The sequence below is a fragment of the Vicugna pacos genome, chromosome 24 (genome assembly GCF_048564905.1).
Source record: "Vicugna pacos chromosome 24, VicPac4, whole genome shotgun sequence".
In the NCBI taxonomy this organism is placed as follows: domain Eukaryota; kingdom Metazoa; phylum Chordata; class Mammalia; order Artiodactyla; family Camelidae; genus Vicugna; species Vicugna pacos.
Genome location: NC_133010.1, coordinates 4,870,708 through 4,896,373, shown reverse-complemented (window position 1 = coordinate 4,896,373; position 25,666 = coordinate 4,870,708). Strand labels below are relative to the sequence as shown.

The following is a 25,666-nucleotide window of genomic DNA, read 5'->3' as shown; positions in this document are numbered from 1 at the left end:
GACATGTAAAGAAATAGTTTACAGTTCAGCTGGTGAAGACACACTAGAAAAATCTGTGAAGTACCAAGGTAGCTCCAAGGAAAGAGATCCCTGTGTCTCTGCGGAAAGAGAGCTGTAATCAAGGAGGACTTCACAGAGCAGGCTGAGTCTTCAAAGAGGCAAAGGAACTTGTCAGAACAGTAGAGGGAAACGTTTCAGATAAAGGAAAGATAAAAGCATAAAAAGTAGCAATAATTTTGGAAACCATGAATGACATTGCTCTTGAAGCTTGGTATGTTGTTAAAAAAGGTACTGTTAGGAGGTAGAGAATAGAGTCTACCGTGACTTTGTATATTTCTACTGTATTTTTAAATTTTGTTTTATTTCTCTTTGTTTTGTTCTTGTCTGGTGAATCAGTTTGTGAGTGAAACTTTGAGATGTTTGTATGCCTTTAATCTGGTAACATCTAGTATTTCCCAAATAGTTTGTTGAAGTTTTAAATAATTAGAAGTATTTCTTAAAGAAGTAAATATCCGGCTAAAGATGAAGCTTAATTTAAACTGTCAATTGATGAAATGTGTTTTATGTTTTTATAAAGGTGATGCCTTTTATCTAGCTGTTCTAGATGAAAATGAATTTTAACTAAGCACATTCATTTTTCAGCAGACCTAGACTTAGAAAGGACATCTGAGGAAGAGGAAGAAAGACTTGATGGAAGTGAAAATAACCACTCACAGGTATGTAAAAATGTAAATTTAAATTTCTGGATTAATACTGTTTTCTGTGCTTTAATAACACAGTTCAAAAGAAATTGCCTTTCAAACTAGACTTTTAGAGTCAATAAATAATTATTTAATATTTAGTTTTTAATAGCATTCTATCTAGTTACAAAACTTAAAGTATTGTTAGGATCTATAATCATTTATAGTTAAACTTTATCCTTGGAATTGAGGCAAAAAAACCTTCCTGAATATTGTTTTCCTGTGGTAAAAAAAAATTATAAAAGATAGAGTGGAAAAACAGAAAATCCTCCTTTGTTGTAGAAACATTTACTTAAAAATCATTTAGAAACACTATTGATAAAGTTAGCCTTTTGACAGAAATCAGTTCTTTCGAGAAGTGTCTCTGTTTTTGCTCTCATAAAAAGATGGATATCTATCACCTCTGTACACTGAGCATATTTTATAACTATGTTGGACACTGTGAAATAGCATTATTTATTCGTAGGTCAAAGAGCAGATGAATTCTGTGGATGGCCTCGATGACTTAACTCTGTCACCGGGGACAGCTTCCGAGGATTCTGAGTCGCTTTTCCATAACTCTAAGAACACCCTGAGGCCAGTCAAACGACTTGGCCCGGAGAGTGAAGGTAGGCCCCCCCCATGTGACTGCACAGCCTGTTTAAGTGTCTCGCGGTGACGTGTGCACACCCAGCGCTGCCCGGGGAGCGCGGCTGCATCACAGGCCGCTGCGTCTCAGAAGCCTGCTCTGTGTTGAAGCAGAATCAGACGTGTGCGCTGCCAGCCAGGGGCTGTGGCCGTCCCCTCTCCCTGTGCTTTCTGTTGCCTCTGCTGCTCCTACGCCTTCACCCGGGGTCAGGTCATCGCTGCTTCCCTCCTAGAACGCTGAAATCACCTCAGGACTTTCTTGGCCGCCGCTCTGCCTCCTGGGACCTTGGTCTACACCGCAACCGTGATTACTAGACAGTTTTTAAAATTCAGGTCTTTGTTACCTCCTTGCCTAAAATCCAGCTCCTGCTTCTGTAGCTCCATGGTTAAAGGCCACAGTCCTCTGGCTTCATCTTGTTTCCTTTTATTACCCTTCTTTCCACATGAGTTTTAGAATCAGCTTGTCAATGTAAAAAAAACAAAAAAAGTCTGATAGTGTCCTGGAAATGAGATGTAGATTATGTTGAATCTGTAGATTAATTTGGGGAGAATTGACTTCTTAACAATACGGAATTTTTAACCCCGAACAAAGTTGATTTCTCCGTTTACATAGGTCTTCCTTGATTTTCTCAGTAATATTTTAGAGTTTTTAGTGTCTGGGTCTTTCCGTCTTTTATGAGTTTACCTGTATTTCTTATTTTTCAGTGAGATTATAAGTTGTATATTTTTATTTATTTGTTTTAAAATAATGTATTTTAAATTTTAGTTTCTGATGATAGAAATACAGTTGATTTCTGTATGCTGACTCTGTGCCCTCCAACCTGGCTGAACCTATTTGTTAGTTCTAGTAGCCTTTTTATGGATTCTCTCAGATTTTCTACATAACCAGAGGTGGTCAAGCTTTTTCTTCTTTAAACTACTGTCTTACTAAAGATAGTTCACATTTAAGACTTGCAGCCAATAAATAAATACATTCCCTGTCACAGCTAATCAGCTCTGTCACCGTTGCAACAAGAGTAGCCATAGACAATACACAAGTTAATGGACGTGGCTGTAATGGATGTGGTAAAAGTTTATTTACCAAAGCAAGCAACCCAGCCCACAGATTGGAGTTAGCTGACTCGCACCATATAATCATATTCCCCGCTGATTAGCTGACAGTTTTACCTCTTCATTTCCCATCCAGATGCCTTTTGGTTCTTTATGTTGCCTGATTGCACTGGCTCCAGTACGGTGCTGATTAGAAGGAGTAAGAGAAGCCACTCCTGTCCGGTTCCTCACCTTCTGGGAAAAGCATTCTGTTTTTCAACGTTGCGTATGGTGTCAGCTGTAGGCTTAGCATAGATCTTTGTCATAGTGAAGATGATCCCTTGGTTCCTAGTTTCCTGGAAGTTTTTATCAGGAATAGGTGTTGAGGTTTGACAAGTGCCTCTTTTTATCCACTGACATGATCATATGGTTTCTTTTTTAGTTTGTTAATATGATGAATAGCATTGACTTTTAAGTGTTAAAACAGCCCTGCATTCTTGGGATACACCCGACTTGGTCACAATGAATTATCCTGTATTGTTGGATTTAATTCGCTAATGTCTTGTTTAGAATTTTTACCTCCATTTTCATGACATTAGTTTTCTTTCTTGTAATATCTTTGTCTGGTTTTGGATTCAGGGTAATGTCAGTTTTAGAGAATGAGGACATATTTCTTCCTCTTCGTTTTTTGAGGAGAATTTGTGTAGAACTGGTATTAAATTTTCCTAAAATACTTGGTAGAATTCACCAGTGTAACCATTGGGACTGGAGTTTTCTTTGTCATAAGGTCTTTAAATAGGACTTTTGTTTTTGTTTTTAAGATATAGGGCTTTTTTAGCTTGTTTGTTCTTTCTTAATTGAGCTATTGTAATTTCTCCCCTTCAAGGAATTTTACCCACTTCATCTGAGTTGTCAAATTTATTTGCGTAATGTTCATAATACTACTTTGTCACTCTTTTAATATCTGCAGAGCTTAGAAGAATGTCTTGCACGTTATAGATGCTCAATATCCATTTGTTCAACGTATGGATGAATGAATGTGAAAATGCACAGTTCTTTATACACAAAAAGTATTCATGTATTTTGTTTCTGTTTTTGTTTTCTTCCTAATGCAGATTCTGATCGGTTATTGAACATTCAGGATCCAGTTGATTCAGTCAGATCAATAGAACTTAAAGAATCTGACTGTGCAGTACTTAGAGGAAAACTTAAAGAAATGGAAAATAAGGTGAACTGGCTACACACAGAGCTGCTGAAAACAAGAGAAGCAAAATCACAGTTAAAACTTCAAAATGTGGAGTGGGAACGAGAGCTCTGCCGCATGAGGTACTGAATTTCTTGGTTTTAAAGAAATATTTGAACTCTTTATATTTACTTTAATACTGTAGGTATGTAGGAGAAGTCTTATAATTGCTCACTTACCTTTTGGGATTTTACAGGGGAGAAAATTTCATTAATATTGTGGAATATGAGACTCTTGGAAATAACACAGCCATATATATATATATATACATATATATATATATATACACACACATATATATATCCTCCTATATTTCTTTAAAACAAATCTTTGATCCTTATATCTCAATTGTCCTCCAGAAAGTTTGTATTACTTTACATTCCCACTTGCAGAATTATGAAATGACCATTTTTCTCAAGGCAGAAACTTTAAGAAAAATTTATGCAGTTTGATTCTTAACATATGAATGGATGGACTGAAAAGTAAAGTGGAAAGTGATTACTGGTTAGTTTATTCAGCATCGCTCTCATACAGAGATAAGATTAGTTCAAAGGTCTATGCTGAAAGCATGGATTACTCTTTATTTTTTAATTACTTACTGTGGATCCTACCTTGTACCAAAAGGGATTTAAAAATGATTAAATAAATAATATTCCACAAGGTAACTTCAAAGTGTTGCAAAAGAAGAAACATAGTATAGGGCATCAGGGAGTAGACTCCCCAGCCTCGCCTTGGATTATGCTAATTAGCGGGTCTGTGTTCTGGCAAAGACACCTGCGGATGTTAACCTTCCGCTGGAGATCATGTAGGAGTCCCTGTAATACTTCAGAAAGTTTAAATTTTATCTCTCATGAACTTATAAACTTGTTTCTAAATAGCAAATTCTCTTTTAATTAGTAACTAAATTCTCTGTCCCAATGAAGGAGTAATTTATGACTATGTGGGGAAAAAAGGGTAATTTTCAATTCAAACCTTACTGAATAATTGCAAGATTTCTTTCCTACACTATTGACCAGAGTTACTCTTGTCTGAAACCCAGTAGCATTTTGTCTTTTCATTGCTACTTTTCAAACGTATGTGTGTGTGTATACCTTTATGAAGAGATTGAAGTGAGGAAATTAAAATGTGAGACTTAGAAATGAAAAAAAAATTGAGAACATAGAAATTCCATTAGGGTAATAAATGAGCATGTGAAGAATCACATCATAAAGTGAACTTTTAATTTTTAAACTTAAAAATAAATTTTAAGGTAAGCATATTTCACTGCAGATGCACATTAGAACAAGAAAACAAGAAGAAGAAAAATGCTTATACATTATATGAAAAATGTAAGGATGATTTAAAAAGAAAAGAGAAACAATACAATGAGCAAGTTGACCTGAAACAACAACTTGAAAGCACTGCCCGAGCACTAGAATGCAAACTGAAGAGCGTAAGGAATAAACCAAATCAGGTAAATTAGTCATAATGTGAAAGTTTTGTACCTCTAACACTGTTTCATCAATATTATTTATAATATTCTTTTGAATTAATCTATATTTTCATTTAAAACAAATAAAAGTTATCTCATCCTAAATATGAACTATGACATTTAGAGCTTAATTTACTAATTTCTTGGTGTTCTTGGCATCTAATAGATGCTCTGTGTCTTTTCTGAATGAAGGAATGGAAGTTAAATTGAGCTTCATCATTAACATAAGGATTGACGGTTTTGGTCCATTGAACAAAGTAACAAGTCTAATTCAAATCCAGGTGTTAATTTTGGCTTTTTGAAGTTAAAATCCAGGCTAAATCACCTTGAGACTATGATGGAACTGGTTAAATGCCTTATAAAGAAATTTTCTGTCACTGGGATTTCAAAATTTGTAGATACTGACAGGCATATGCAGAATAGATAAACAAGATTATACTGTACAGCACAGGGAGATATATGCAAGATCTTGTGGTAGCTCCCCAAAAAAAGTCACAATGAATATATATATGTTCATGTACAACTGAAAAATTGTGCTCTACAGTGGAATTTGACACAACATTGTAAAATGACTTTAACTCAAGTTAAAAAGTGCTAAAAAAGTTTTTCTTTCATGATACTACATCCCTTGTGTTTTTGCTCTGTGATACATTTAGCTGTCATGTGTATTAGAATTTGTTATTTATGTGCATTAAAGGTCCCTGTGCTTAAAAAGGCTACTTCTTATTAACAGGTTTTAAAAATTTTTTTAAAGATTCCCCTCCTAAGCTTTTTTTGACTTTTTTTCATGGTGTAAAACCCAAACCCTAATGTCATATGTCTCCAGGTTTTAGAAGAGCGAAATGACGCTCAGAGACAACTTTCCCGAGAGCAGAATGCCCGAGTAATACAAGATGAAGTCCTGGCCCATCGTCTTTCCCAACAAAAGGAGGCAGAAAAGGCTAATGAGAAAATGAATGCTGAGGTATTTTCTTTAGTCATCTTCAAACGTGTGTGTGTGAATTTGTATACTTATATAGTTTAAAAACCAAAACTGTAGGTACAGAAAGTATAGAGGGTTTTAAAAGCCTGCATATGTAAATACATTTTCTGGGGGTTTCATTTCCGGTCTATTGGATAAAGCGATATTTTGAATTCAAATCCACTTGCCGGCAACAGTGATGTAGTGACATTCACAATGGCCTCATCCAAGGAGAGGCTGTTAATATTGTCCATAGGAATTGATGAACTTTCCATGATCCAAAACTGTTGCTACTAACGGCAAGCATTCTAGTTTCTGGCAGTGATCTCACTCCTTTGATAGACGAATGGAGAGGTTACTTTATCATTTCCACCGATGGTAAGGAGGAAAAAGTATAGCCAGTTCAGAAACCGTAGTTTGGGTGTCATTCTCCTACGTGTGATAAAAGGTAACTCTCTGCTCCATGTGGTATCCGATTTCAGTACAAGGAGCTTTCGAATACAGTGATAGATATGCCATAATCTATTCTTAGTGATAATTTATTGATCAGGACTTTATTTTTAATAAAACAGTTCACTGTATTTCCCTGCTGTTTCACATCCATTACTGTTATAAACAGCATGAAGAAGAAATAAAAATTATTGCAGAAGCAAATAGTCTCCTGATTTTCTAAGAAGAGCTCTGTAAATTTGACCTTCTTTACCTTTAGTGTATTCACCATTAGGGAAATAGAAGGCTTCTCTTGTGTTTATGTATTTATCCTAGAGAAGTAGCTTTGGTTTGGTGTAAGAGTCTAGACTCAGAAGCCCTGGGGAAAACCCTGCAGCTTGCTTGTGTTTTTAACCCTTTATTCCAGAATTGTCACAGCTAAATGAGTTAACTGATGTTTGTAGACGTGCTTAGTACAGTGCTTAGGTTTATCATTTATCCGTAGATGTAATTCTTATAACTCGCTCTAAAAATGTTAGAAAGGGAGAATGTTTATGGAATATTCTCAGGAAAGAATTTTTTAGGAAATCTAACCTGTCCCAATTTCTACAGAGCTAAGGCTCTTACTTTGGGGGTAGCTGTAAAGGTTAGATGTCAGATATAATTTTTAAGTGTAGTCAGATTTATGCATTTTTTATTTTAAGCCTTTTGGGTTTGTTGTATTTCAGAGAAAGAAAGGCCTTTCCGATTCTGAGCTTCTTAAACATCCTTTTGTGGTTTCTTTTTAGCTTTCATGGATTCACTGTCTTTAATTAAATTTTTGAACTTTAGGGGATTTCTGGTTGAAGTTTGAGATTTGTATCCACCTTAAGTTTTTCCAGTTGGATACCCAGTTACTGCAAACTTTTTGTTGTATAAACTTAGAGATTAGTCTTCCACTTCAAAGGAAATTATGATATGTCAGTTTATTGCGTTACAGTTCAAAGAGTAAGAGATGAGGGGTTTCACTTACAGGACACAATGGATTTTGAGCTGTCTGACCCAAAAGATAGCAGCGAGGTGCTTCCTCAGCAACTTGCTGAAGCTGAACGTCAATTCCGTGGCCCAGAAATTGAGCTCCATCCCAGGAGAGATGCTCTTAGACCAACGACGTTGGTATTACAGTGTGTGCACAGAGACCGAGGCCAAGCCCAGCGTTCAAACAAGGAAACTGAACCCTTGTCTCAGAGCAAACAAGGGGACGTCATCAAATACATTGCAAAGCAGGCACTCTTTCACTGCAAAGTGAAAACACATTGCTTCGACAGCAACTAGAAGTTGCTCGGAATGAAGCCAGAAGTGAAAAGACAATATTTAATACCCCAGAGCCATTTCTGGATCACATGGGGAAACTTGAAGCCATGAGCAGACGAGTTCTGATGCTGGAGGAAGGAAACAAGGAGTTAATTAAAGAATGCAGATGTTTAAAGGACAGACTGTGTCAGTATGAAACGGACAGAGCAGAAATGGAAGTAAGTACCCAGAAAGGGAACTAATTTTCAGACTTCCTCAAAGAGAATTCAAAGTAGTATCTGATGGAAGCTGAACGTTGAAACTAGTTGAATATAAAAAATGTGCGGGCTATAAATATATACACTGTAAAGCAGCCTAAAGGCATTTTTTGTATGCAGCAAACAAAAATTAGACCTGAGAGGTGCTTTACTTTGAGTAAAGATGCCGTGTCACCTGAAATTCTAAGAGATTAAGCTATAAGCTGTTGACAGATACAGGCAGGTCTTAGTAATTTATACTGCCCAAATCATTCTAATCTTTCTGTCACCACATTTTAGTATCGTGAAGCAGATAAATGAAATGCTTAGACCTAAAATGAGTAATTTGAAATTAAGATTCAGTTATGTGAACAAAAAAAGTAAACAAAAAAAAAGTGAGAGAGAAAAGATTCAATTGTGTGGATTACCTTGACAGTTAATGTGTAAATGCTGTATCTTGCAGCACTTTTCCTTCAGTAGCTTTTCATACATTTTTAGTTGATATACCTTTATTTTTATTCATGTCAGTTGGAATTAAATTTAGAAATACTTTCATCTCAAATCATGTATTGTTATGACCTCTCCATTCCTTAAAGGCATCTACTTTTCATTCAGTCATAATTTGGGACAAATGTAAATTTTAGCAAAACTGTTTGACTTAGTCTCCCCTGTTCTATTTGTAATTTACTTTGAACATTTTTTCAAATAATGTGCTCACAGTTCTCATTGCAAGGCTCAGTTACTGTCACTCGGATCTAAGTTTGTCCAGTACAGAGGAAGTGGGGCGCTCTGTGATGTTCGAGTCTGGCACTGGGGTCCCATTTTCAGACTGAGGAGGAGCAGCCAGAGTCCTGAGTGGCAGGAAGGGAGTGCGTGGGACGGGTGGGGGGAGCCGTAGGAGCTGCAGTCCAGGAGGCAGGGGACGACAGGTTGTCTCGGGTCCCCGAAGACCATTGGAATATCCTCATTTTTATTGTGAGATGGGAGCCTGTTGGAAGGATTTAAACACCAGATTGAATATGTGAAGAACTCTGAACTTAAGCCTCTAATGAGAAAGAGGGAGAATGTTCCACAGTGTGGAACTGACCACCGCTCATCCCACCCGCACACCCCTTCCTGTCTGAGACTTCAGTGGGGGTGAAGCTCGGCCGCTTCCTGGGAGGGGCAGGGAGTGGCTGGTGGGGCTGCCTCCATTGTCTAAGTTAACTTCCTGTCGGTAAGGCAGGAGGGTCACGCCTTCTGTGGGTTTAATGAAATTCAGTAGACAGGAATGTGTGCCTATGATGAAAAGACAGTGAACTGATGTCTGTGGGGATAGTTCTCAAAGCCCATTTGTTGGAGTTACATATTATTAATGTAACTTAATGATAAGGTGACAGAAAATTCAGTAACAGACTTATCTTTTTAGGCCCGTATGAGACAGCTTCAGCAAGAACTGGCTGGCACCCGAAAGAAAGTGTCCATGTTGGAAGCATCCCTGGAGGTGACAGCACATCATCAAACTAACTCAGAAAATAAGAGACAGGATGGAGAGAGGAAGCCACATCAAACTGCGAACCCAGTATGTATGAAATCCAGCACGTCGGCCGTGAACGTGCAGCGCAGAGTGTTGCAGGACACTAGCTTTTCAGGGACAGCTTTCTTTTGCATCTTCATTATAATTTCACTTTTATTTATAATGCACTTGTTTCTTAAATGTTGACTTTCATTCTGCCATTCTTTTTTTTTCTTATAATATTTACCCTTAGAGAAGTTGAGAATTATACCTCTTTTCTCACAGAAGTTAACTTTTTTTCCCTATTAAACAGTATGTTTTAGTGATCTCTCGCCACAATGAGGCAAGCTAGATAAAATCAGAGGATAATGTTTCATGGAATGTTCCAGAAAATTGTCATGTCTCATCTTCACTTTTGTGAATGGATATAGAACCTGTGTGTATTTATTTCATGGATCTCAGTATACCTTGTGCAGAAAGGTCATTATACAAACCAGTTGAAGTTAGACATTGCCTTCATTTTCTATTCATTTTAGACATGTTGTCAAAGCATGGAGAAGTTCAGATCACATCTGTACACCCAAAGTAGAGAATTAAGAAAATTGTCTGGATCCTGCCTTTGGATCTTTTTTTAACTTTGTTGAGATACAATTCACATATTATAGGGGGATTGCATAACTCAAGTGGTAGTGTGCATGCTTAGCATACACAAGGTCCTGGGTTCGATCCCCTGTACCTCCTCTAAAAATAAATAAGTAAAACTTAATTACTTCCCTCCACCAAAAAAGAAAAATATTCACGTATCGTATAATTCGCCCATTTAGGATGCATAGTTAGTATCTCCTAGTATAATCAGAGATGTGCAGCTGTCACCACAATCAATTTTAGAACATTCCCATCACCCCAAAAAGAAAGCCTGCATCCCTTGGCCATCACCCCCAGCACTGCAACCCCCCCATCCCCCGGCAACCACCAGTCTGACTTCTGTCTCTATAGATGTGCCTGTTCTGGGTGTTTCCCAGGAATGGAATCACATGCTGTGCGGTCCTTCATGATTAGCTTTTTTCATTTGACAGAACGTCTTCAAGGTTCATCCATGTTACAGCGCTTGTCAGTATTTCCATTTCTGTTTATTGTCGAACAGTACTCGGTTGTGGGGCTAAACCATTTATCCATCCATCAGTTGATGGACCTTTGTATTGCCTCTGCTTTTTGGCTATTGCTAATAATGCTGCTGTGAACATTGGGACTTGCTGTCCCAAGTTTTGGTGTAAACATGTTTCCACTTCTTTGGGGAATATACTTAAGGATGGAAATGCTGTCACATGGGTCATATGGTAACTCTGTTTAACCTTTTGAGGCCCTGCCATACTGTTTTCCAGAGTGGCTGCACCATCTAACATTTTTATCCAAAGTGTATAATTCTCCCAATTTCTATGCATTCCTGTCACCACTGGTCATCAGCTCTCCTGGTAGATGTGAACTGGCATCTTGTTGTGGCTTTGATTTGTATTTTTCTAATGACTAAGAATGTTGGGGATCTTTTCATGAGCTTATCTATTTGTGTATCTTCTTTGAAGACCTGTCTGTTTAGGTTTTTGCCCATTTTCAAATTGGGTTGTCTTTTTATGATTGAATTGTCAGAGTCCTTTTTGTATCCTGGGTGCAAGCCTTTGATCAGATGTAGGATTTTCAAGTATTTCCTCCTGTTCAGGAGCTTGCCTTCTTACCTTCTTGATGGTGTCTTTTGAAGAGTAGAAGTTTTTAATATTGATGAAGTTCAGTTAATCTATTTCTGTCTTTTACTGCCCTAAGAAACAAGTGCCAGATCCAGTCATGAAGACACATGCCTGTGTTTTCTTCTAAGAATTTTGTAGGTTTAGCTCTTTCATTTAGAGTTAATTTTATATATATTGTATGAGGTAGAGGTCGAATTTCGTTCTTTTGCATGTGGATATCCAGTTGTCCCTGTACCATTTGTTAAAAAGACTATTATTGTCTCATTCAGTTATTTGACACTCGTATTGAAAATCAATTGACAGTAAATGTGAGGGTTTCTTTTAGATTCTCAGTGGTGATGCATTGATCTATGTCTGTCCCATGCCAGTACCAATTCAGATGTTATGAGAACTCTTTCCGAGTCTTCTTGCATAGTACCAGTTGTTTTACATCATAATAAAATGTCAGTGTCACGGAATGTCTGTAACTCCACTTCTGTGGAGATCTGCTGCGTCCTGAAGGGGCCTGTGGCCAGCTTATGCCTTGCTGACTCTGTGACATGACAGAAAGTAGGCTTGCAAAGGTAAAGTCCATTCCTTCCCCCCGTTCAGACCTTTAGTTTCTCACCCAGTGCCTCCCACTTCACTCCAGTTTCCATCAAATCATGGTCACGGGATCTGCTGACTCAGTCTGCAATACACTTCATTATGTTGCACTCATTATAATTCATAGACTCATCCATAGATTTCACTACTAGAGGCAAAAGATTAAGCCTGGAGAAGATTAATTCAACCTTCCTCTTTGGAAGCCTCTCTAATCCATCATCTTGCGGTGCACGATGAAGTCCTCTTTTGGCTTGGTTCCTGTGTGTCACTCTGGTGCCGATCTTGTTCTTGGTGCAGATCCTGCATTCTCAGCTCCCTGTGTCTACCTCGCTTTACTTAAAAGGAGAGGTGCCTAGCTGTATTCTATAGCTTAATGCATAATGAATGAAATAAATATTTCATCCCATCCAAGGAAAATTTTCCCAGAGTACAGCTGTTAAAAATTAGATAATATTCAGCCAGTTTATCAGAAACAGATAACAGATTCATAATTTGAATTTCAAAAGTTCAAAGCCAGTCTGTGTTATATGGAGAAGCATTGTGCTACAACATGAAGCTGAGACAGTCTTACCTTCCCTTACCAACGAGCTTTTAAGTAAGGTAAAGGAAAAATTGTATTTAATTTAAATACTGCCAAAGGACACTACATTTATGGTTCCATAATACTTTATTTTCTCTCTGAGGAAAGGAAAATGAAGAGAGAGTGCTAGATTAGTAAGTTCTCAAAGCTGCCTGTCACTTAGAAGTTCAGTTTGTTGAAATGAGGTAAAAAGGTTGATTTTGGTAAACGATTTCTAGTTGTTTTTCAATTATTAGACATCAAATCCTGTGTCTCCTTGCTTACCAGGCTTCCTTATCCTGAAAGTTGAGGGGAGACTGTGAAATACATGCCTGTTTGTAAGAAGCTGTAATTGGAGGGAACTCTGAAGTACCTTCCTTCTCACTAGTTCTGAGGTCTTTCAGCTACGTGCTGTTTCTCATCAGCACTTTGTCATTAGTAAGTTAATCTCAACGTTTGTTACTTTCCAGTTTATAGGAGACCAATTTCTACTCTATTCAAGTTACATTTCATACTATCTTTTTTTATCCACTCTTCTGTTTATCTGTTTTTGCCTAACAAACTCCCCAAAGTTCAGTGGCTTAAATAAGCATTTATTTTGTTCACAACCTACCCTTAGGAAAAGTGTGGCCCAGACAGCTGGCCTCTATTCCTCTCAGCTTCAGGTGGGGCAGCTCGAAGGCAGGGGCCTGGAATCACGTGAAGGTTCATCCACTGATGTCTAATGGTTGATGTCGGCGGTGGGCTGTGGCTTAGGTGGGGCGGGCAGGTGGACCACCTCCCCTGGAACACGGAAGCTGTCTCTGTGGCCTGAGCTTGCCCGCCTGAGACTGGGTTCCAGGGTTAAGAGCGAGGCAGAAGCTGAAATGCCTTTTCAAACCGAGCCCTGCAGTTCACTCGGTGCCACTTTCACCATTTTCTGTTCATTAGGAGCAGGGCACTTAAGGTTGGCCCATATTCTCTTTTTTATGGAACTAATTTTGAAAATTTATGGAGACATTCAAAAACCAGCCTAATCTACTCACTAGCCACAATGTTTTGTTACTGCTTCCATACGAGAAATCCACTTGTCCCTACTCGGTCGTGAGCAGGCCTCAGTCGCTGTGGTGTTAGGCTCAGGCTCCAGCTTTCTGGAGTACAGCCCTTGGGTACACGCCTCTCAGTGCTGAGGCTTGAGGATAAGGAGACACGGGTTATTTGCCGCCCCACGCCCGACATTCTGCTGAACTGCTGAGGGCTCCCTCGCTCACAGATGGAAGATGGGAGGCACGCTGGCCCGTAGCAGTTCTGCAATGCAGCCTGATGCTGCCGGCTCTTTGATTAGGACTTAGTCCTAACCCTGGGAGGGGTTCTCCTTCGCTGCCCTCTCTGAGCTCTTTGTTCTGTCCCTTTCATGAGCAGTGACCTGTGTTTGCAGCTGAGCAGTTCTCTCCAGCCAGCTTCGTCCTTGTAGACCTTCTAAGAAAAACCCAAAGGCCTCTTCCCATTTTGCACTGTCTTGTCTCTTTCAGTCCAAGCTAGCAAGCAGTAGTTTTGCTAGCACAGTTCTCTTTAAAACTTTGAATTTCCTGTGAATTTTATTGGGGTTCCTGCCATTGGAAAGGCTACTCTCACGTCTTTTTGAGATAAACTTTCACCTTGGGCTTCCTGTGAAGCTGTTGGGGGGCCATGCCTTTGAAATTCTTATGCTTTTAAGATCTTTAAAGGAATTTGAGGCAGCACGTTAAATCTTTCCAAGGTCTTAACAAAGTCTTGGCTTCATCTTTAGACTGCTTTCCTGGCAGCACCCTAGATTTGATCCTCGCCCAGAAGCCGTTTCTCTGCTTACCCATTATGTGACCATTGGGCATGTGGAGATGCTTTTAATGGGATACAGATATTTGAACCCAGTGAGTCCTGGTTCCTTTCTATTTAATAATTTTTTTGTTTGTTTTAGCGTATCTCATCAATTTTACTTTCAGCTGTTCGGTAGCAAGAGTCCCGTTGCCTCCGGTTTCAGGGTCGTCATTTCTTCCCTGGCCTAGAAGCCGTCACTCTCAGCCCTTCAAGGGCCCTCAGGCTTCCACTCACAGTCTCATGGACACTTTGGGTTTTCACTCTTACTCTTCTCTACATCTGCTCAGGTTTCGCCTACCTCCAGGTGCAAAGGCATCCCCACATTTTGGGTTCTTTTTTAATGGCTGTGCCCCATTTTTAATATCAATATCTGTGCCAGTTACTTATTGCTAATAATTTATATAATAAACTGCCTCAAAACCTGGTGACTCAAAACAGCATTTGCTTGGTTCCCAAATGTGTGTTTAGACAAGGCTCAGTGGAGCCAGCTCATTTCTTCTCCACGTGGCATCAAGCGGGTTGTAGAATAATCTAAAGGCTTGTTCATGCCCATGTCTGGAAGTTGGAGCTGGCTTTGGTTAAGGATATTCCCTGGGGTCATCAGCTGGGACAGCTGTGTGTACAAAGACTCAGTAGGTGGCCTGGGCTTCACAGTGTGGTGACTGGGTTCTAAGGGTGAGCATCCCTATGGAGTGAAAGTCAGAGGCCATTTAGCCTTAGAAATCACACAGCAGTGCCCCCACATTCTGTCCCCTAGAAACCAGTTAACTGAGGCCAGTACCTACTTCAGGGGAGGGAATTTCACAGGGGAAGTGTCAAGGAATTTGTAGAGATGTTTTACAACCACCACCTCCGCCTGCCTTGTTTTAGCAAACAATCCTTCTATCTGAAGGAGAGCAGTTCTTCCCAAGTCAGTGTCACTGAAATTCCAGCAAGTTTTTTTGTTTGTTTTTGTTGAGTATGTTCTCTTGTTTTATGGAGAACCACACAGGATTACAAGAATGAAGGCTGTTTTGTTTGTTTAGAAAAATGTATGGGTCATCTTACTAAACCACTACACTAGGAGATGGATTTCTCCTTAACTCTGTGAATCATTCATTGCTCCTTGGAGTGCAATTCAAACAAGCATAAGATATTTGTAGTTCAGAGAAGGCTTATGGCATTAGAATCCATATTTGTAAGATGTATTAATTGCAGTCTTTTTTTCAAAGTCTTGTTTTGGGAGGCATTTATTAATTCAGCCCTAAGTAACTCAATATGATCTCCCTAAAACTTTAAAAATCATGAAGAGTTAAGACTTGGGGAAGGAAAGGGTAAGAGACTTTCTACTAAGAGGTGCCTTGTAGTCATTTTATGTAGGAAAGACATGAAACAATTACAGAAACATAAGAGTGTAAAATCAAGTACAAATGTATAACAAAGATGATGACAGTAAACAGTATATTTCTGTGACTCTTGGTGGTTTGAACTTTTTTTCTTGATTTTCTGAGTAGTTTGAGTTTCTCCATTCCACAAGGTAGATATACCATTTTATTGTAACTGAATTTATTTCAACCTTTGATGCTGGGTTAGAGTTAGGCTGTTTTCAGTCTGCTAAACTCATTACCAAACAATTTTACCTTTTTCACGCAGAATGCTGATCTTCCAGCAAAAGAGGAATCTACGTCTTCAGTACTTCTCCATCTGAGTGCAGAAACTCAGCTTCTTCTAAAGGAGATATTATCTGTGAAACAGATGCAAAAGAAATGTGAAGCACTAGAGGAGGAGAAGAAGAAGTTGGAGGAAGAAGCAGTAAACTTCAGACGTCACCTCGAAATGAATACAGTGGAGCACAGTCAAGTGGAGCAGGACAAACGGGAGACTGAAGAGCAAGCAAGACGGGCTGTAGTAGAAGCACTGAAAGAGCTCAGGCGAGCTATGCAGTACAGATGGGAAACTGAAGAGCAAGGAAGACATGATGTAGTAGAAAAACTGAAAGAAATCAGCCAGTTTTTACAGGTGAGACACTGATCTGTAAGGTGCTTTAACTCACTTCGCTGAGAATTACAGTTCGGATGTGTACATTTTATGTGTTCCCTCTACTTCCCATATAGCAGTTTGTTTTGTAGATTTCTGGAAGGAAGGCCGCATTTGTTACTCCCTTTAAATAATTCAGTTTCCATCATTACTATCACTAAATTGATGTTTCAGAACAACTCTCACTAGACAATCGTTTTTAAGACCAATTGGTGTAAATCAAGACCACTAGGAGGAAAAGCATATGTTGTGATGTAATACTGTGCCACATTCTTGGATTACTCCTAGGTTGTATTCTTCAATTTTTAAAAGTTTAGATTGATCCTATTATTCTTTGAACTATCACATTACATGAGTACTAATGTAAGGGTGATTCCACTTTCATTTCATAATTCAGATTTAATTCACTTGACATTGATGATAAGTATTTTAAAGTTCAGCTTTTTTTCACACTTAAAATTGCTCTCTGAATCACTGACTCAAAACTAAAGGGAACAAATATACTGTAATTACTCAGGTTGTAAGTATTTTTAAAATTGTGTCCTTTTAATTTGCTGTAGGCACAAGCAGCATCTCAGGAAGACTTGCTCAGAGAGTGTAAACGCGCTTCAGTCAGTCAGATGGAACGCAGAGTTCAAGACCTGGAAACGGAACTGAGAAGGAAAGCTTCTCAGTTGGATTGTAATGAAAAAGAATTGGAAAAATACAGGCAGCTGTACCTGGAAGAGCTAAAAAATAGAGTGTCACTGGCAAATCAACTAAACTCGTAAGTCAAAATGTAGAATGATACAAAATAATTTAGGTCACTAATTTGCCTCTAAGTCATGATTTTTATTGAGCCAGGTTCGTGAGGTGGGTAGCAAGTGAATGCTGACTAGACAGTGTAATTTTGGGAAATGGTGTTAGTAAATGAACTCTCGTTTAAAATGTCAGTCCAGGGCAGTTTGCATCTCCCTGCCTTTTGCTGCCTTTACATGACTTTATTTTTTATATTTGCATATATTTAACCTGGTCTAGTCTTTAAGCTAGGGGTTTTGCAAACTTCGTAATTTAGACAGCCATATTATCACAAAATTTCTAGTTGGAATTCCCATAAATAGAAATGTTAGTGAGTTTAAAGTTAACTGTGTTTTGGAAGAGTACAACATAAACCCAAGGGGCCCAATTCTGGTGTTTGGTGAATTTACTTTCTTGATTGTGATATTTGGTGTCACCGCTCGTGGGCACCCTGAGACGAAGTACTGTGTCCTTCTAAGTTTGTCTCCGCTACGTAAAAGCATGCTTGGGGAATAGGGGGAAGTTCACATCTGGGTGAAGGGCAGTATAGTGGTTCACAAAGTGGCTAAAAAGAATATGGTGGCCTGCCCGAGGGGGTGTGTGGAAGACCGAAAGGGCAGGTCCCACCTCCGGTGCCTGAGTAGCAGTGTTATGAGCTACAGGTCTCCCCGCTATCCAAAACTAGAGTGTTCCTGTGAAAGTTGTCGGTGTAAAGCAAAAAGGCAATTACCTTAGGACACATCTTGCTGGTGGATGCATAAAATAATGCATAAAGCACAGGTGCTCACAGACACAGTCCAAAGCCGTGGCGGCGTGATGCCGGGATACTGAGCGTGGTTCTGGGAAAGGAGCTCGGTGGGGCCCCCTCTCGCTGCTCGGGGTGCCCATTGCCCCCCTGATGGCTTGGGCTAAAACAAGCACCCAGTGCTATTCTGGCTTTTAGCTTTTTTTTTTTTTTTTATGAAAGTGAAAATACGCTTGAGGTTTTTTTTTGGTTATGGAAAACAGGTGCTGATGTAGGCCTCTGGTAAAAGCAAAGTAACAAAGTGAGCTTTGGGACATTGGGGGAACCTTGAAGTTGCCCCTGGCGCTGTCGTAGTTCTTTCCCACCATCGACTCTGCCGCCTGGTGCCCCCCAGAGGGTGGTGGCTCTAAACTGTTCCTCAGTGCCGCGTGCTTGATTTCTCCCAGGTAATGCGTGAATGTGTATATAAGGGGGGTGAAAGCAAATGCTTGAAAATGGCTTTGAGGGATGGTTTAGTTTTTATTTCTGAACTGGTTTCCTGAGGGTGAGTATGTCTAGGTGCAGCCAGTGCAGAAGGCAGTGGGGGTCCTCTGTGGGGGCGTCTCCATCTCTGACTCTCCCCACTTTGAAGTACTTGTTAGTCAAGGGCCCCCCCAGGGACATACGTCCTTCTTTAGGGCAGTTTTAAACTGTAATCATTTACAGTAGGTCTTCGCTGATGTATTTTTGGTGTTAAAACGCAGTTTAATGGGACAATCTGTTTACAATTATAGCAACTTCAGAAATACACATCACTTAGGAAGAAAACAAAATGAATGAAATCTGTGCTTTGCGAACCTCGCAGGGCTAATGAGAGGCTGGCTGAGATGAACACTGACCTTCAGCTGGAGAAACAGCACAAGAGTTCTTTCCTCGGCTCTGTTCCCGCACGGCCTGTTGACAGACCACCTCCTGCTGAAAGTTCTAGTACTGCTGAAAGTTCTAGTACTGCTGAAAGTTCTAGTACTGCTGAGAGTTCTAGTACTAGCGTGGAGCCTGAAAGGAGTCGTCCTACTCGAAAAAGGCGCTTCAGGAATTTTCCACACCCTACAACCAGCATGAGCGATCTATTGAAGGTTAGTTATGTTATCTTCTTTCCCTTGGGTTTCAGATTTCTGATACAATTCTTGTTTTTAATTTGATGAGATTCTGAGTTGTTTATTTGACTTATGCACACTAAGTAAAAGCCATAATTAATCGTGCTAATGAAGGAGACAGAAATTTTATTTTTGAAGTCCCAGGACTTGTAATTTTCAAGAGATACCTGTCATAAACTTTATTCAATAAATGCAACTAAAGTGACAAATTTTAAAATTCTTAAAAAGCTCCATTTTAAATTCTATTTTAGAAATTAAGTATTATTGCCTAATAACTAGAGATACACTTTCCAATGTTTGGCGTAGCTTCTGATTGATTTCGGTTTGGCATTGGTTCATAGTCATTTTCAAGTTTTGCTGCACCCCAGTTTTTCTACCCCTCAGCATAAGTAAATGATTGGCATCGAGATACTTAACCACATATGGATGTTTTTTATTTAAAGGAATCCAAGGTAAATTCTTTTTGTGAATTCAATAAACTTGTAACACTAAAAACATTAAGTTCTGTTTTTAAGTTTAAAATGTTTATCATTTTCTTCTGTAAGAGTACATTCTTAATTGCTATTTTACTTACAGCATTGTTATTTTAATGGTTATAAAATGTCTTACTGAGCAATTGTAGGACATTTCTAAAGATGTAGTCAAGTAAAGCAAATATTTAAATTTTTAAAATGAAGTTCGCTTATGTCTCTGTCTTGCCCTCACCTGCAGGAATACCGAGGTGGCAATGATAGGGAGTCTTTAAATTACAACCAGTTTTCGTTGTGTATCGTTGTTAAAATAGCCATTGAAATCGGTGCACGTGGGTTTCTGGTTTGATGGTGTTTTCGTGATCTTGATGCAGAGAAGGGTAGCACGGGCCCTTGTTGAGTGAGGTCTCAACCTGCTTTTTCTCACTTGGCTTCATGTCATAATAAATCAAAGAAGAAAAAAGCTCAGGTTTCATAGACAGTGTTTTGGGTAAATTGAGCCTAAGTGCTTCAGAGTCATGAAACCGGACTGCGTGGTGTTAAAAAAAAATGCATGGCTAACACTCCCGCCAGTGGATAAGCATGATGCAAACTCGAAATGTTTTCATTAGTTGTCACCAAGAAATCGATAGTGTGTCTCTTTGCAGGATGATGGTGGAAGAGTGTGAGTGCAAAAGCAATGCAGGAGAAGACTCCTGAGGACAGTAGTTTCTTTTAATGCTTTTGGAGGAAAGAGGTGTCTGTTTTTTAGTACTTGTAGGTACACAGGAAAATAATTTATTTTAAACTCAGTGTTGTAGTTCCAAGGTATATGTAGTTCTTCTGTGGGGCCGTGGGGCTGTGGGGCCGAATCATGCTGGGTTGAGCAGGGAGGTTAACAAGCCCCGCTCTGTCCGGGTGCAGAGACACGGCTCCCTCAGCGCTGCCGGGCGCCTCACAGGAGCTATTATTGTACTGTTACTGCTTACAGATTTCTTAGACTTAGAGAAAGAAGATGCCTTGTGGAATTGCTAGGGAGGTAATTACTTCTGCTGGGAAAACATAAAGTAATGCTATGCGAGCTGTGAACATACTGTTTAAAATGACAGAAAGGGATGGGTTTTTGCATGGGGCTTAAGAAAACAACAGACTTCCACAGCTTTTCAGCTATGGTTCTAGAAAGCAAAATGTCAAAAATGGCATTGGGATTGAATGTGACATTCTCCTTTATGTGCAAGGTTTTAACATTTTGGACTGTTCCTACTGTGAAGTTCCAGCTTACTCAGCATTTTTTTTCTAACTTGACAGAAGTATTGCTCTAAGTCTGTGATTTTAGTGGTGCTGGTGGTCGAAGCAAGTTTTTTCCAGTTGATAACACTTGGGTTTATTGCCTCTCTTACTGCTGCGTGAAGTACAGCCTTGTCCCTTGACATTGTTGTAGTGGTAATAGATGGACCCCATATCTGTTTTGCCAGTTTGTACCCTCAGATTTCACATTCTAGTTATTTCTGGGATGTTTTGTCCTACATGTCAGAAGCAATTTTACAGTTTTACTCAATTATGTTACTCAATTATATTACTATAAAATACAAAAAGTTAAAATTAGCCTGAGCAGATACGTCACTGTTAGATTTTCTTGCACATAGAATTTTTTTCTGAGAACTGAAAACTTAAAAATTGATCCCAGACAGTATTATAACAGACAAAATTTCTCTGTTTTTAAGACTTTTTTATGTTCAAGAGTTTTTAAGTATTGGTGTGCCTAACATGAAGCATGGCCACAATAGTTAATAAATGTCCTTCAAATCTATTTTAAATAGGAAGACTGAATTTTACACTCACCGATTTTGGACTTTTGGTGTATTACTGACACTTTGAAACATCTTCTAATGATTTATTTAACTAATTTTTAAATTTCTCAAATGTCCATTCAGTTTAGCTGCCCCTTTTCTAAATGGGATTATACCAGTGCACCAGAGCTAAAACGATTAATTTTCCTAAGACTTTAACTTTTTACATGACACAGCACTGCGTCTCAGCAGGATCTGGTCACGTTTCTTTTAAAAGTAGGCTTCCAAGGCAGGGCACATCCACTCTGAATTTTAATTCTAATCAAACTATCACAGTAGTTAAGCTCACCTCTCGTAAGGCAGGAGCAGAGTTCAGTAACCTTGTTTCTGCTATCAGCTCTCTGCCCTGTGGACTCCCTCCTGGCCTCATTTCATTTTGTCTGAATGGACAAATGAGGAAGCATGTTATCTTTTGAAAGCCAGTCACTCAGCTTCTTCCAGTTCTTTTTCTTTCATTCACTTTTTTCTCTGTAGTTAATTTTTTAGCTCCTTGATCAACAAATTCTTTCTCATTTCTTTTCTCTGCAGCAAAATACATGTATTTAATAGTTACATGCTGACAAGTGTCATTTCCTTCATTAACCTATTTACAACAGTATGATGAATCAGAGTGGTTAAATGACTTGATTTTATTACATTTCTGGAATTGTACTTATTTTTATAACATTTAAAATAAGAACAATACCAAGTTTTAACTTAAAAGTATCAATAATCTGAAACTATATTCACTTTGGTAATGAACATGTGTGTCTACGTGTGTGACAAGTCTGTTTTTATCAAATTGATCTCGGAAAGGGCAGCATTATCTTCCAGCCTGTGACCTCAGTTTTGACCTCAATCCTGCAGTGTCCCCAGTGGGACCTTCCATTTCTATGGGACATAGTCTGCAAACCGCCAGTTATGAGAGAATCCTCCTAATTAAAAATCATTAGAATTAAAACTTGCTGATACATTGTCTTCCTGTGTATAATTTTCTCACCTTCTGTGTTTTTGTTAAATGGAAAAGTTTAAGTAAAACTGCAGGTGCCTTCTCCTTATTAATGTTGGACTTCAGACCACTTCCACCATCTGGACATGGGGGTCCTCACCTAGAAATAAGCATAAGGGTCCCAGAAGTACATGTTTAGGAAAATAGCTTTGCAGAGGAAAAGAGAGTAATCTACATTCAACTCGTGTAAAAGTGTGATCTACATTTTGCATAGTGTTTATTAATGGTTATATGAAATTATTTCTGTCAAGGCTTCTCCCTTCATCTGCTAGGCGTTTTTCACTTCACAGGACCCTCCTGGCACTGTTGTCATGTTGTTGATGGCATAAGGCCTCTCTAGAATGCTCTTGTCAGACAGTGTTATGGAAAACAGTCTCTGAAAATATTGGCAAGCGGTAGCCCCAAATTTTGTCTTTGCACCTAACATTTACAGAAGCCTCAGCTCTCATGTCGCTGTTACCACCGCAGTGTTTATGTCTGGTGTACTTTTTAGAACCTGTTTAGTGAGCAGGTGACTTTCATAAGAAAGGTTTTTAAAAGAGCACTCTAGATGGGGACACTTGTAGTTTGAAGTGTCCCCACACATTTCATAATTAAATACGTAACTAATTAAGTCAAATTTCAAAAAGTTGGCCCTAGTTTCTAGAAGGGAAACAAAGTTACAGTTAAAGAATTAGGTATTGTTCTCCATGTTTCTAGCTCTAGGAAGTTGTGAATCAGAAACCAACTTTGAAAACTGGCGCTAGCCTCTCCTTCTCTTCAAGCAGATTTTCTGACATAAATATTTTAGTCATCTACAGAGAGCAAAATACATTTGCTTAACTTGTCTGCCAGTAGAATTTTCACTTGACATTATAACAGAACCCCTTCCTTCATTTTATGTGTCTAAGATTCTGTGCTAAAAACATTAGCATAGAACAGACCTTAAAATTTTAGTTTTCTAAAAGTGCAGGAATGGAAAGCTCATTTTAAGGAAAAATCCATTCAAGTTAAAAAAAGCTAAACTTTTACAAAGGGCAGTTTTTCTAAGAACTGCAGAGCAATGCATTCAGTGTGAAACATGACTTGAACTGTTGAAACTCTTCGTGCCAGTAAGATCGGGCGTTGCCCTCTGAGATTATGTGTATCAGACAGGGCAGTGTTTACTGTGCTTTGCATCAGGGGAATCTAAGTAGCCTCACAGATACGTGTTCTCTGTTATCTAAAATCAAAGTGAGTAGGAATTTATTTTATTTTATTCATGTGATTATTTTTCTATTTAAGCAATCCCCACGTTAAGTCAAGTCTCTAAAAGTATTATTTAAAGGCCACATTTCATAAGCTAACTCATTCCTATGATCGTGTTTCTTGTTTCACTTAAACATTAAAAATATTTGACTTATTGCAGATGCGGAAGAAGCTGATAAACAATGTATCTAGAGAATTAAAAGAAGGTATGTTGCCAACATTTCTGAATTAAATTTAGACGTTGATTTCTGAAATACACTCTAAACAGTAAATGGCACCTCTTTCTATTGCTTGAATAACAGATACAATGTTAAGCTTTTTTCTTATACATAGCTGATGAAAAATGTGAGAGCATAATTTCATTCATAATGATAAATATACTTATTCCTCATTTATTCATCATGATCCATAGCTTTAAAAAAAAACTCAAGAAGTCTGTGTTCTCTATTTCTGGCTGTGCCCTTCTCTCCTGCTGTCCCCATGGGCCTGTCACCTGCACACGGACCTGTTTTCAGAAAGCGTGGAGGTCATCAGCTTCTCGAGTTTCTGGTAGTGACTGAGGCCAAAAACCCAGACTCAGGCAATCTCAGTTCATATAGCTGTCACCTGGTGGGTGACAATTTCTTGTCATTCACTTTGTCACTGGTTAACCTTTTGCCCTCAGGAAAAATCCCAAATTCCTTAGCTTGGAAGAAAAACACCCACATCGATTTGGCTCTTGCCAGAGTCTTCAGCCGTATCTCTTTTCTCCCCTGCTCTGCCCCTTGGCTCCAGCGACTGGTCAGACTGCGTCCAGCTCCGCGGGTGCCCTTCCTGCCTCTGCTCTTTGTGTTTGCTTCTTTCCTGTCCCTCCCACACTTTCTCCTCCTTCAGGTATCTGCTTACACATCACGGCCACCAAAGAGGGGACAATATTGACACAAAGCTGGACGTCCTTTCTGAGTGTTCAACTCTGCCCTCTTTTATACCTGTCATGGCATTTATGTCTCTGTACCGAAACTGCCTGTTCATCTATTTTGCCAGTTTACGGTACATGATCTTTCAGTTCAGGGTGGACTGTCATCTTCATCTTGTGGTTCCAGTGCTTGTCACAGTGCCTTAGCCCATGGTTGCTGAGTAAATGAATGAAGAATGAGAAAACCAGGCACTCTGATCCTTAGCCACGAGAGCAGTTAATTCAACGTGCAGCCCTGGGCAAAGTCTAGAGTAGTAATCTTGTGTTTTGTGTTGTAATCGTATGTAGGTATTTTTCATTCTTCTTAAAACTTGGAAAAGTCTCAGCTTTTCTGAAAAAGTAAGCTGACATTGAGTTACCTATGAAGAATTTTAAGTAAAGAACCTAATTCTTTCTCATTTTCTTTCCAGCTACTACTGAACTTGAATCTAAGTCCTATGGACTCTCTCGTAGGCTTGATGGATGAGTCAAGTCTAAGTGAAGATCTGACTTCGAAAGCACGTCAAGAATATGTGGACATTTTGAAGAAAAAGTGCACGATCTACAAAATAAATAGTAAACGTTTTACCTGCTGGGCTGTTTGCTGAACATTTTAGTTATTTCCCGTTAAGATACTGACACTGTTTATTAAGGGAAAATACTCTTGCATTCTATGTGCATGATTAAAATTTATGAAGTATTTTAAACCACGTTTTTCTGCATCTCATTGACTTTCAAGCAGATTTTGGGAATAAAACCCAGCACTTTGGAGTATTATATACTCAAACCGAGCCCGGATGCCAGCTGTTTAAACAGCACCCAACCACCCACAAAACTTGTCGTTGATGTTGAGCAGTGTTGATTGATAGCTTTTTTGAATTTTCCAGTGTTAATCACTGTCTATAGACCTAAAGATTTAGACGGACAGCGTTTGGATCTGCTGTGGCTGTTCCAGTGTTCTGATGGATCCCAACAATCGTTACGGTGCCATCAGCCTTTCTGCATGTTACCTTAAACACTGATTCACAGATGATTCCTCATGGAGAAATGAAACCTGCCTCAGGCTTTTCATCTTCTCTTATTTATTTACTTACCTTTTGGAAACAGTCTTAAAATTAGAGACAAGTTCTGAGCACCAGACGCAAACGGACGTTGTCACAAACCTGTCATCTCTCCCGTACATTCTCCTAAGGCGTCATTTCTCTTTCCTAAATGCACTTGTTCTACCGTAAGTTCTCTTGCTCTTCCCTCTCGCCAAGAAGTCATTTGTTTTTCAGAAAGTGCCTTTCTCCTTTTCCTGT

The 25,666-nt window shown here is 39.0% G+C and overlaps 1 protein-coding gene across 3 annotated transcripts in view; it reads left to right on the top strand.

The window, feature by feature from the left end:
* LOC140688972 (ankyrin repeat domain-containing protein 26-like) overlaps positions 1 to 25,072 on the top strand; it is a 30,833-nt gene extending 5,761 nt beyond the window's left edge. For 2 of the 3 annotated variants that reach the window (XM_072948963.1, XM_072948961.1), the window contains exons 6-16: positions 643 to 716; positions 1,207 to 1,348; positions 3,512 to 3,722; positions 4,909 to 5,092; positions 5,937 to 6,074; positions 9,438 to 9,590; positions 15,876 to 16,241; positions 16,820 to 17,025; positions 18,626 to 18,896; positions 23,592 to 23,637; positions 24,797 to 25,072. In XM_072948963.1, coding sequence (XP_072805064.1) covers positions 643 to 716; positions 1,207 to 1,348; positions 3,512 to 3,722; positions 4,909 to 5,092; positions 5,937 to 6,074; positions 9,438 to 9,590; positions 15,876 to 16,241; positions 16,820 to 17,025; positions 18,626 to 18,896; positions 23,592 to 23,637; positions 24,797 to 24,852 — 1,847 coding nt within the window. In that variant the 3' untranslated portion in view covers positions 24,853 to 25,072. The remainder of the gene's footprint in view (positions 1 to 642; positions 717 to 1,206; positions 1,349 to 3,511; positions 3,723 to 4,908; positions 5,093 to 5,936; positions 6,075 to 9,437; positions 9,591 to 15,875; positions 16,242 to 16,819; positions 17,026 to 18,625; positions 18,897 to 23,591; positions 23,638 to 24,796) is intronic. The other variant, XM_072948962.1, reaches the window with a different exon arrangement.
* Positions 25,073 to 25,666: the final 594 nt, after the last annotated feature.